We start from the raw sequence: 13,471 nt of genomic DNA, 5'->3' as shown, positions 1-13,471 counted from the left end.
TTGAAACAGAGGATTGTCCACAGTATAGAGATGATCACTCCAGATATGTTGGAGAAGGTGTTCACAGTTTCTTTAGTAAATCGCATTAATTTATGTCTTGCTCGTTCAGGAGGGCATGCCGAATAAAAGTAAGTTGATTTTATGGGTTTTACACTTACAAGGGAACCTTCCGAAAATGATAGTTGCAGTGAAAGATGTGGCCTATGCCAATTAAAAGAGCTGTAACAGAGATGTTCACTCCCAAAAAATTAGCTGCCCATAGCAATAGGTTCAAGAAATATAAGCGGTGGAAGTTCGGGAAACAGTAAGGTTGGACAAGCGGAAAAAGTGCAAAATCCCGCAAAAAGGGGGTTCACGGCAAAATACGATGCTGACAAGTGATGTATAGAAAGAGACTTTCAACAATAGGGAACAAATGAAGACCACCAGTGGGGTTAACAGTGTTGCCAACTCAATGAAAATACATGTTTTGCAAAGAGCGCTATATGAAGTGAGTGCAATATTCAGTGTCAACCTGTCATGTAGAACATAAGATATGACGTGTATAATCAGGGGTACAATCTAACAAAAGAAAGTAGAAAAACAGAATACGAAAAATACGGAAAAGACGAAGTTGGCCATAATGCGCCATATTTGATCACGAGCTGTGCATATTAGAATGAACAAAACAAGAAGCACCGACTATGCAGGAAACCGACGTACCTAGAGTCGAAAAGAAAAATTAGTTCCAAAGTTGGCAACGCTGGCCATGAACATCCAGACAAGTCTAATATAGTTAGGCCACTCGCTTCACAAAAAGAAAATTCCGGCAACAGGCATCACTCGGAATGCGTCATTGCTTGAGTGATTGAGGCAATGTCAAGTCGGGGAACATGACATGGTTGGGTTGAGCCAACAACCGATAATAGAAGTAAACATTATGTCATGTTTGGGTCGTATATGGGAATATACAGGGTGTCCCACCAAACTTTGTGACCTGAAAGATTTGCGAAACGAACAAAATGTAACGGATCCAGTTGTGCAGGAATGTACCAATGTCAGGGGGTGATAAAAGTCTGTGAGAAGCAAGTGCCCCCAGGATCCCCATCATAGGGCCCCAGGAGCCAACGTCAAACTTTCAAATGGCAACAGGGATCGAGTGGTACCTCTCTCGATAGATCATGGAATGTGCAACAGCACATATAGGTAAGATTTGCTATATGAAGCATGTTTTTCAAAATGGCCGCCACAAATATATGTTGTGTCTTAACATGGCATCGAACATTATGATCTCAAATTGCTGCGAAGCGAAAAGAGATGTTGCAATTGCACAGGAATGTACTCACGTCGAGGGCCAAGAAAACTTTGTAAGAAGCAAGTCCCCCAAGGCCCCCATCATAAGGCTCGAGGGGTCAACCGCAACATTTCAAATGGGAACAGGGGGCGGATGATATTTCTCTGGATAGATGCAACACTGCCTATAAGAAACATTTGCTATATGAAGCACGGGTGTCAAAATTGTCGCCAAAAATGCACGTTGTTCTTGTCACCGAGCAGATATTTTTGGCGGCCATTTTGACATCTCTTATAGTAAATATTTATGATATGCATTGTTATGATTTATCGAAAGAAATATAACTCGACCGATGGTGCTATTTGAAATTTTGAAGTTGGCCCCTGGGACCCTATGATGGGGGACTTGAAGGCACTTGCGTCTCACAGAAGTTTGTCGCCCGCTGACATAGGTACATTCCTGCACAACTGGATGTGTCACATTTTTTCGCTTTGAAACTATTTCAGTTGCAGAGTTAGGTGGGACACTCTGGATATATCATATAAGCGGTGATAGTACTGCAGACAACAACACACACCAGATCAAGCCTTTGATTATGTTTGCTTTCTACATGTGTGGTTATGTGATAGAAAGACCACCAAAGGTTCCGACACCTCTAGAGTACTGTTTCGAGACATTTGCAGGCGATCATTGTACCATGTATGACGGATTGGCAGTATTCCGCTGTGCTCACTGCAAATATATCTTCTGTTTGGACCATTGTCTCATCGAACAATTGCACGTACAATGTGGACGAGCATGTACAAATGATGCGAAGGCTAATGCCTCTTGCCGAAATTTTCTTTTTGTGAAGCGAGTGGCCAAACTATATTAGAATTGTCTGGATTTTCATGGCCAGTGTTGCTCATTTTTCTTTTCGATTCTAGGTTCGTCGGTTTCCTGCATAGTTGGTCTTGTTTTGTTCATTCTAATATGCACAGCTCGTGATCAAATGTGGCGCATTATGGCCAACTTCGTCTTTTCCGTATTTTCGTACTTCTGTTTTTATCTATTCTCTTTTGTTGGATTGTACCACTGATTATACACGTCATATCTTATGTTCTACATGACAGGTTGACACTGAATATTGCACTCACTTCATATAGCTCTCTTTGCAAAACACGTACTTTTCATTGCAGCTGGCAACACTGTTGACCCCACTGGTGGCCTTCATTTGTTCACTATTGTGGCAAGTCTCTTTCTATACATCACTTGTCAGCATTGTATTTTGCCGTGAACCCCTTTCTTGCGGAATTTGCACTTTTCCCCCCTTGTCCTATCTTGCTGTTTCCCGAACTTTCACCCTTTATATTTCTTGAACCTATCGCTATGGGCAGCTATTTTTTTGGGAATGAACATCTCTGTTACAGCTCTTTTAATTGGCATAGGTCACATCTTTCACTGCAACTATCATTTTCGGAAGGTTCCCTTGTTAGATCTTTTTAAACAATTAGTGATTGTAGAGCCAAAAAGAGTTTTTTCAACAAAGAATAATTTCCAGCAACTGATTCTTATTCCTCGGGAAACATTTGTTTCTATTACAACCGTGTGTCCTTGTGTATTACGTCTGCAGTACATACGAGTAAGTTGTTATATTGAAAGTTTGATAATACAGGGTGTCCGAGAAATCCTTCCCTGATTACAGAAATTGATAACTCAGGCTAGAAATAAGATAGAAATATGAAACTGGTGTTGAATTGTTTACAAACTATAAAAGTTTTTTGTCTGTGTTAGGTCTACCGAACACGTGTACCAGATCTTGAAACCCTGCAGCAACGAATAACCACAGTCGTTGCATCGATCTCTCCAGTGATGTTAGCTAATGTGTGGATGGAAATTGAATATCGCCTAGATGTGCTACGTGCTACCAAGGGTGCTCATGTGGAAGTGTGCTGATGTGACCAAAACCTTTATAGTTTGTAAACAATTCATCACCAGTTTCATATTTCTATCTTATTTCTAGCCTGAGTTATCAATTTCTGTAATCAGGGAAGGACTTCTCGGACATCCTGTACGGTTATTGCGTAAGAAGTAATGAAAATACATGCTTTTTCTTTTTACGAATAAAGCAAACAATATTGAAACTTAAAGCTCACTTTTAATTTTTAAGATCTTACTTTTCATTAAGATTTTTTTTTTTTTTTTTGTTCCTGCTACGTTTTCCACTGTTATTTTGTGTTCTATTTCGAGATGGTTCTGCTTAAATGTGTAGAAAATACGCAGGTGATTTGTGTGTGAGATTTTATACTATAAAAAGAGCCCTAATTGATTTTTAAAAATATAAAATTCTTTGATTATATTCCAGTGACACCATAACAACAAAGCTATATGCATAAACTGACAGAAGTTATTCATTTACAGTAATTTCCAGGTTTATTGTATATATATATATATATATATATATATATATATATATATATATATATATATATATATATATATATATATATATATATATATATATATATATATATATATATATATATATATTTGTTTTGCAATAATGACAACTTACATATTAATTATGACATATTTATTGTGCATTTTTGTGATTTTTGGAAGGGGGCTGTAGCTCATATAAGTCACTGGGACATGCAAAGAGCATCGGAATATTAATTTTGTGACATTTGTGACTAATCTCACGCTCATTAGCATTTTCAAAATAAAATTTGGAATTTTCATAAAGATCCACAATCTTATGCTTTGCCCCCTTTGCCGCTAAAGGTGGTGCGTTATCAAAATTATACCGAATTATAAAAAAACGCCAGCGCCAAATTTCACATTACTTGATTTAAAAAAATAGCTTCTTCCGGTGTGTCCCTGTTAAGGATATTTATCGTGATTTGTGGAAGGGGCTGTAGCCCCACATCAATCACTGGCACATGCAAGGAGCATCGGAATATTAATTATGTGTCATTTGCGATTAATCTGATACTCATTCACACTTCCAGAATAAAATTTGGATTTTTTTATAAAGATTCAAATGCTTATGCTGCGCGCCCTGTGCCCTCCTAATCCGGTGTTAGCAAAATAACATTCTATATTTCAAAAACTCGTACCTTTTTACTAAGATAACAAATTATTTTACATTAATTTGACAAGAAATAATGGTTTCTCGGATGTCCCTGCTAAAATATTTATGGCTAATTTTATGTGATTTTTGGAAGGGGGCTGTAGCCCCATATCAATCACTGGCACATGCAAAAAACATCAGAATATTAATTCTGCGAAATTTATGATTAATCTGACCCTCACTGGCATTTCCAGAATAAAATTTGGAATTTTTATAAACATCCATCATTTTATGTTTCGCTCCCTGTGCCCCCTAAGGCGGTGCGGTACCAAAGTAACATCCCATATTAAAAGACACATCCCTCTTTAGCACAATAACACCAACTTTAACTTAATTGATTAAAAAAAATAAATTCTTCCCGTATGTTCCTGCTAAGGATATTTATGGTGAATTTTTAATATGATTTTTGGAAGGGAGGCTGTAGCCCCATATCAGTCACTGACACATGCAAGGAGCATCGGAATATTAATTCTGTGACATTTGAGATTAATCTGACCCTCACTGGCATTTTCGGAACAAAATTTGGATTTTTTATAAAGGTCTATGATCTGATGCTTCGCCCCCTGTGCCCCCCTAAGGCAGTGGTTACTGAAATAACATTTCAGATGTGAAAAACTCATACCTTTGTGCTACAACGACGCCAAATTACACATTAATTGACTAAAAGTACCTTCTTTTCGTATGCCAAAGGATACGAAAGTACTAAGGATATTTATGGTGATTTTTTTATTTTTGAAAGGGGGCTGTAGCCCCATATAAGTCACTGGCACATGCAAGGAGCATTAGAATATTAATTTTGTGACAGTGGTGAAAAATCTGACGCTCACTGGCATTTCCGGAATAAAATTTTGAATTTTTATAAAGATCCATCACCGAGTGCTTGGCCCCCTGTGCCCCCCTAAGGCGGTGCGTTATCAAAATAACATTCCAGATTTGAAAGACGCGTACTCTTTTGATACAATGACGCCTAATTTTACATTAATTAAAAAATACCTTCTTCTCGTATGTCTCTACTAAGGATATTTATGGTGATTTTTTTATTTTTGAAAGGGGGCTGTAGCCCCATATAAGTCACTGGCACATGCAAGGAGCATTAGAATATTAATTCTGTGACAGTGGTGAAAAATCTGACGCTCACTGGTATTTCCGGAACAAAATTTTGAATTTTTATAAAGATCCATCATCGACTAGGCTAACTTCGCCCCCTGTTTCCCCCTAAGGCAGTGCGTTATCAAAATAACATTCCAGATTTGAAAAACGCATACTCAGTTGATACAATGACGCCAAATTTCACATTAATTAACAAAAATACCTTCTTCTCGTATGTCCCTACTAAGGATATTTATGATGATTTTTTTTATTTTTGAAAGGGGGCTGTAGCACCATTATCAGTCACTCTTACATGTAAGGACATTGGAGCATTAATTCTGTGACATTTGTGATTAATCTCACGCTTACTGGCATTCCGAAAATAAATTTTGGGATTTTGGTAACATATCACCCACCACGTTTTTACGCCCCTTGCCCCTCAAATGGGGGACCTTCGCAAAATAATGTTTGAGACGGCTTTACTAGCTTTGTGAATGAGTATTTTTGCATTTTGTAACAAATACAACTCATTTGCTCCAAAATCTTCACGAATAATTATTGGAGAAAACAGCTTCTAAAATTAACATTGAATCTCCCATAAGGAAAATGAACTTTCGTGTTTACACCCCTAAAAAGGGTTGAAAAATTCAGACATTTTTCAATAAGAGTGCCAAATTTTACATTAAGAGTGTATAAACTTCATCTTCTCAAAGCGCTGTAGAAAATAACACGAATTATAGAACATTTTGTATATTTTTTTTATCAATGTAACGTTTCGACAAGAGACATTAACCACCATACCTGCAGCGGCGAGAATGTTACTAGCGCTAGCCTTACTGGCATTGTTCACCCCTTCAGCTCCCTTTTCTTGAAGTGTGATGAGGTTATCGTCAGGATCTAAGCTTCTGCGGGTGATACAAAAACGTGTAAGGGAATCAGGCATGGTTCTGCAGTGCCTAGGTTCATGCAAGACTATGATATGTAGAAAAGCTTATGGAACCCCCTTTCCAACGACGTCTCGTTTGTACCCCCTGTACCCAACGATTATCAAGGTTGCCAGAGCCCAAGAAAGGTAAAAGTGTAGATTTTTCCAATTATTTCAAGGTTTCTTCTTCTTCTTTTTCTACAGGTTCCATAAGCTTTAAAACGCGGTATTCTTCATGTCTCTGTGACAATTAGGGAGGATGCTAGATCTAACAAGTAACACTTCACATCGTTGCTGCCGGTCTGACGCTAAACTATACATTTTCGGAAAGCACTAGTCCTAAATAGGATAACTACACAGTGCGACGGTCAGACGTTGCCGCGTTCAGGACTTATGGAGCGTCAAACATTAACATGGGGTTTATGAGAGTTACAGGAAACGAAGAAGAACACAAGGTTTGTGACGTTTGAATCGACGTTGTCTGATTGAGCACTTGTTTGCGTAAGTTAAAGGGTACAATCAATGTGCAAATCGTCGAACAGAGCATGAGAGATGCAAAGAGTGCGCTCACAGTGTGCACACTTGACGAACGGTAGTTCGCCGCACGTGAAGCACACGTCACCTTCGTCGAGGGAGTCAAAGCAGTACTCGTGCGGAGAGATCCACATTCCCGGCTCCTCGTCCAGATAGCCAGCCTTGTGGAAAGCGTACCGGATCAGGTTCTTGAATCGGGGTGCGCTGAACTGGTAGAGTGAAAACGACTGTAGTGCCAGGAATCGATCGCGATGCCAGATATCCATGACACTGTCCATGGCCAGTGTGTCGGTCACAAAGCGTACAAAGGACTTGTACTGACGGAAGAAATGCACATCTAAAGGCTGAATCTTTCCAGTGCAACCACCAGGAATCAGTCTCTTGTGCAACGCAACGTCGGCAGGCTTCAGTGCGTTCGATAGATTGTCGTCCTTGTTCAGAGTCCACGAGTCCAATAGCAAAACGATCTTCTTCCGATCATCAGGCATGCTTGGCCAGAACACTTGCTCGTAGAAGTCCTTAAGGTCGTCCCTGTTCATGTTGGACGTTTTGCCAGCAAATGATTTGATGTTCGGTGGATCTGCAGGCTTGTTTCCCGGAAACTTTCCACTTGGTTCCGACACCAGTACATACATCGGCCGCAGAATCTCTCCGGCCATGGTGATCACGGGCATGATCATGTAGCTGTGGGTTGTTGCGCTCATGGATCCCACAACCGCTCGCACGACTGTTGTTCCTTTGGTACGGAGAGTGCGAGTACTCTGCAACAACTTCTTGAAGCTACTCTGATCTGCATTGGCAACCTGCGTTGGTGGGATGCTTTCGCTTGCAATGAGCTCGCGAGTCGCTAATACGAAAGCATCAGCCTGCTGCTGCAAGTCCAACTCTTTCAGTTGCCAGGTCCTGCCGACCCTGTGGGTGATTGCACGGTCCACGATGTTGTTGCGCTTCTTGAATCTGTACACCCACGACGGTGATGCCTTGAACTTGAGACTCTTGTTAGGGTCCAGTTCATTAGCTGTTTGCCTAGCCCAAATTCACAACGTTCGATCGTGAATGATAGCAGTGTGCTGTTTCTCCGCGAACATGCCCCGAACTGCCTCATTGATCTCTGCCATCAGCGTCTTCTTGTCATCTTTGCCTTGTGTTGCCCCAAAGTGACGTAGCACGCCAATGTTCCGAATATACCTGAACTGATTCTGCAGAGTCGAGTGGGTAGCACGACCGGTCTTTGTGTTCCAAGGCCTACCTGTTTTTGGATTTACCGTCCAGTAGGCATAGGCTTTTGCCTTGTACTCGCGCCACTGCTCTGGTGTCATTTTGGAGTCTTCTGGAGGCTGATCCTGGAACTTCGGCTTCTTCACAGGAGAGGGCAGGTATTCTGACGCTGATGAGCCAGATGCGGAAGACGTATGAGACTGCAGCGATGACGAAGGCATCTCTGCATCCTCCTGCTCTTGGTCTTCCTCGTCTCCAAAATCCATGTCTCCGTCCCCCTGGTCACCATCACTGTCACCGAAGCCGAGCGTACGAATCTCTTCAACGACTTCCATCCCGCTGGTCAAAAGAGACTTGATGTGTGCCACCATCCTTTGCTCTTCCAAATTTGGATTGCGCTCATTTGTCCCGATCTCGGCCACCAGAGCCCAAACGACCACTTTCGGATCCATCTTACAACGCATACCTAAAAAACACAAAAACAACACAAATGTTAGCACAGAGTACAAATGCAAGACGAATTAGCATGAAATAATACGACTGCTACAACACAAATGTTAGCACAGAGTTCAAATGCAAGACGAATTAGCATGAAATAATACGACTGCTATGGTTACTCTCATAAACCCCATGTTAATGTTTGACGCTCCATAAGTCCTGAACGCGGCAACGTCTGACCGTCGCACTGTGTAGTTATCCTATTTAGGACTAGTGCTTTCCGAAAATGTATAGTTTAGCGTCAGACCGGCAGCAACGATGTGAAGTGTTACTTGTAAGAAACAGAAGTTAGACCACAGTAAAAATATACAGAGTGACCCTCCTTGGTCCGCGGTTCCGAATTTTTATCTCCCTTACTGTTGAACCTACGTACTTCATTTTTTAATATTATTGTTACCAATGTCCTGTCTACGCGTGAGAATTTTTCTGCCGGCGTATGAGAACATACAGTGTTGCCAGCGTCCAAAAAATATCAATTTAAAAAACAAAAAATCGACTTTCTTCTTTTCTTCTTCTTCTTCTTCTTCTTCTACGGGTTGGGCATGATGGGTAAAAAAGTCACTTCGTTGGAATTTGTGGTCTATGAGCGTTCCAACGAGGTATGATTCATGTATCTGTGTCAATTAGGAGGGCTACTAGAGCAGCCAACGTAAAAGTCTACGATTTTTTCGAAAAACCATAGTCCGCCATTTTGAAACCGTTTTTGGGGGTGTTCCCGTGGTCCGATTTTGTCGGATTTTGAATATGTTATTCAGTAGTAACCCCTGAATCGAAAACTGTTTAAAAAGCTTGTGTTGCAATTTTGCCCAGGTTGAGGGTAAAATTGCTCTAGATTTCCTGGACTATCAGTGATGCACTTTAAAGATTTAAACAGTACTAGTAGGCAAAAACCAGAAACGATTGATGTGACACAAAATTCTGAAAAATGTCAAGAATATTTTCATCCTAGATTTGTTATTGATATTTTAGGTTGCATTTAATTCTTTTGTTGTAATATGCCTGTAGTCTACCTATATTTCCAATTTTGTTTCAGGTGATAGGAATATCAAAGGGCCTTGGATCAAAATCAAGTACTCTTCTTCCGAATATGGAAAATGAGCTGGTTGAGCACCTGAAGAATTTAGGAACGCATTTGTTTGGATTAACACCAACAGAAGTACGGCGACTAGTTTACTAGTTAACAGACAAAAATTGGCTCAAGCATAACTTCAACAAAGAGAAAAAAATGGAAGGTTGGGATTGGTTTGCAGGATTTCAGAGAAGGCATCCAGATATATCTTTGTGAAAACCAGAACCTACTTCATCTGCAAGAGCTCAAGCTTTCAACAAACCTCAGGTAAGAACGTTCTTACGCACTCTGCAGGAAACTCTAGTCTCTGAAGGGATACCTTGCACTAGAATATATAATGTAGATGAATCAGGTATATCTACTGTTCATAAACCCGTAAAATTGTTGCGTCAAAAGGGAAGAAACAAGTTGGTGTCTTAAAAAGTGGAGACGAGGGACTTCATGTGACTGCTGTCTGCTGCAAGAATACAGTAGGTAATTTTGTTCCACCGGTATTGATATTTCCTAGAAAATACATCAAGCCAGAGCGAATCGATTCTGCCCCACCAGGAACGTTAGGGCTGTGTAGTCCATCTAGGTGGATCACTGGTCCCCTCTTTCGTCAGTACATGGAACATTTTGCTAAATATGTCAAGCCATCTCCAAATGAAAAAGTACTGTTGCTTTTGGACGGACATGCAAGTCATACAAATTATGAAGTTCTTGTGTATGCTAAGAATCACGGTATCGTTATGCTTTGTCTTCCTCCACATTGTACACACCGTCTGCAACCACTTGATGTGTAATTTTTTGGCCATTGATGGCATACTTTGATTAAGAAGTTCCCATGTGGATGAGGAATCACCTAGGAAGAGTGGTTACACAGCTTAACATTTCCGCATTGTTCACTGCAGCATATATTAAAATTGCCACGCCAGCCAATGCCATCAGTGGATTCCAGAGTACATGTATCAACCCCCTAAATTCTGTATTTCCGGATCACATGTTCAAAAACAGAGTTGCAAAAGGAAAGTGCTTCAAGAGGCCTCAGAAGAAGACCAACAAAATGCTATTGAAGTTACTGATACTGAAACTGACTGTGCTTGTAGGCCTATATTTTGTAACGAACTCTATTCGAAATCACGACCAGGGAAATCATGGATACGATGCCAGTTTTGCGATAAATGGTCTTACAGAGAGTGCGCAGATATTGACATAAGATTTGAGTGCTATGTATGTGATATTTGTTCAATATATACTGATAGTGCAGTAACACTCCATATGTATCAGTCATAATTATACTATGTCATTATAACCTAATGTAGTATGGCATTTTATCCTTACAATTTTCATCACCTAAAATTTGTAATGTCTTGCATATTAACGAATAACAAGAAACTTTTTCCTCACCCTGCCGTAAGAATTTGCATACTATTAGCTAAATGTTTGGGCTTTCATTTTATGTATAATTCGTTCCTGTAAGATGTTTAGTCATAAAGTTATACACGTTTAACGAATTGTATGTCATTTTAGGCTGGTCTCCCCTAATATATAACTCATTTCGAAACACCTATATATCTATATCTATATCTATATCTATATCTATATCTATATATATATATATATATATATATATATATATATATATATATATATATATATATATATATATATATATATATGGTTAGACTTGTTATAAGGGAATAATTGAGACCAGAAGCAGTCTACAATCTAAGTCCAGAAGAGTCTTGGTCGAGGATCTGATAAACAACGTCTCTCCACAAAGTGAACTGTGGCAATCCGATACCCGCAAGGGGAAACCTTCCGAGTCAATGTGAAACATAACATAAGAATTAGCACCCTAAATAGTGGAAAGCTTTTTTCACCAGTGTATAAGTACTTAACTTTATTGTTAAATATGAAACGGCCTGTATTTCAAACAAATCGCCACTACAGTTTTCGTATTTGACACTCATGAAAAATTATGTTAAAGCGCAACTTACCCATGAAAAAGAATATTTATCTTTTTTTAGTTTATAGTGTTCCTCAAAGTACGTATGGAGTTACCGCAAGAGCTTACCGTTCGCATTATATTAACTTCGATCTTGGTGGTTGTAGCACAAGTTTCGGGTTCCAGATCAAATATTTATCTTGTATTCAGACCGATTCTGTGTATGAATCCAAAATTTCAATTTAGAGGCATCAAAATTCATGCTTTATCTCGGTGCTAATATTGTGATTTACTCAGTAATATATATTTCAGATGTTTCAAATTTATTCTGATTTCAGATGTTTCAAATCTCAGGTAGGCATCTGTGTCCTGGAAACGGGTACGGACCTGGATTCGACGTTCGAACTCTCATTCGTATCAAATCAGATTTTTTTTTTTTTTTAAAGTAAGGCATGCATTTGATCTTTTGAGTAGACTGAGGGAGACAAAAAGACTAGTCAATATTAGTCCAATTTTCTGTTTTCTTCTTCACTTTCAGGACTTCGTGAAATTGCTTTTCACGAATTTTAGATACTCAAGTTTGTTATCACAATTTGAGATGTAAGTTCGGATGCGAATCAAGATCTGAGATCCAGATTTCGGATCCAGATCCGAATTTCTGACCCAGATACGAGATTCGAATTTAGGATCCAGATCCGGACCACAAGGATCCGAATTCAATCGATTCCGGATCTTCGGATCTGGCCAGGTCCGGATCCAACAATCCCTAGCATGTTCAAGTGCTTTGAGAGGTCTGTGAACATAACACACTATTATCTTACAAGATGGGAGCGCTCACTGCACATTCATCAGGAAGATGCTGAAGAAATGGCAACATCTAGTCGCTGAATGCTCACATAAACATACTGGTTAGTTTTCATATTCACATGAACCCAAATTATCGTACGGAAAACATTATACATTGGTAATATATAGAAAACGTATATTGTTTTCAAATATCAATGAGTGCTCTAATCATTGACAAAAAAAAAAAAAAAATACTATTTCATTCGTTTTACAATTAACTAGGTTCATTTACCTGTAGTAAAACGTTACTTCATTTTTCGTATCAATATTAGTAGTTGGAGTTTACTAGTATGCATATCTTTCTTTTAATCCCAAGTGTTAGTATTTCTTTTTATATGTTAATAATTGTACCGGTATGTGTTTGTCTCATGATTATTTACAATGGAAATATTTTTATACCTCCCTACACTGCAATTTTCAAATGGGTAAGTTTGAACTTACGATTCATTTCTCTCGCAGTAGTCTGGGGATTCCTCCAGAAATACCAAGTCCGCTTTGTTTGGTTGCTTCATGTCCTTGCTGTAAACACGTAATTTCTTCACCTTTCTTTTACGACGCTCCACAACCTTCATGCGAGAGGCGCCATCGTAGCGTTTGGTCAGGATGTCACCAATCTTCCGGAAAGGAGGCATTTTTCTCCAGCAAACTTTAGCAGTGCATGATCCAGAGACACCATGGCATTTGCATACTCGATTCATTGATGAACGTATAGCCTAAAATTATAAGAACACGTTTATAAACACTTAATTGTTTTATATTCATGTCTATTTCAACAAAATTTGAGGTATATTCTGCAGTTAATTTACAATATGAATTGTCTATATGAAAAATATGATTATCAATAATATGTTTACATTTCATTGATTGATTTTATACACCTTTCTGTGTGCTAGATAATAGCTTCGTCATACAGAAGAATGCAATAAAAACTAAAAATATTCATACATTCCTACGTAGTACATATTCATAAACTTCTC

The 13,471-nt window shown here is 39.1% G+C and overlaps 1 protein-coding gene across 1 annotated transcript in view; it reads right to left on the bottom strand.

Annotated features, from left to right (window-relative positions):
• LOC145678482 (protein Wnt-4-like) overlaps positions 1-13,471 on the bottom strand; it is a 383,056-nt gene that overhangs the window by 24,355 nt on the left and 345,230 nt on the right. The window contains exon 6 of the mRNA XM_081748665.1: positions 12,936-13,207. Coding sequence (XP_081604791.1) covers positions 12,936-13,207 — 272 coding nt within the window. The remainder of the gene's footprint in view (positions 1-12,935; positions 13,208-13,471) is intronic.

This window comes from Thermobia domestica, chromosome 2, assembly GCF_964235325.1.
Source record: "Thermobia domestica chromosome 2, izTheDome1.hap1.1, whole genome shotgun sequence".
In the NCBI taxonomy this organism is placed as follows: domain Eukaryota; kingdom Metazoa; phylum Arthropoda; class Insecta; order Zygentoma; family Lepismatidae; genus Thermobia; species Thermobia domestica.
Note: the sequence above shows the minus strand (reverse complement) of the source record. Positions and strands in the feature narration are given on the sequence as shown.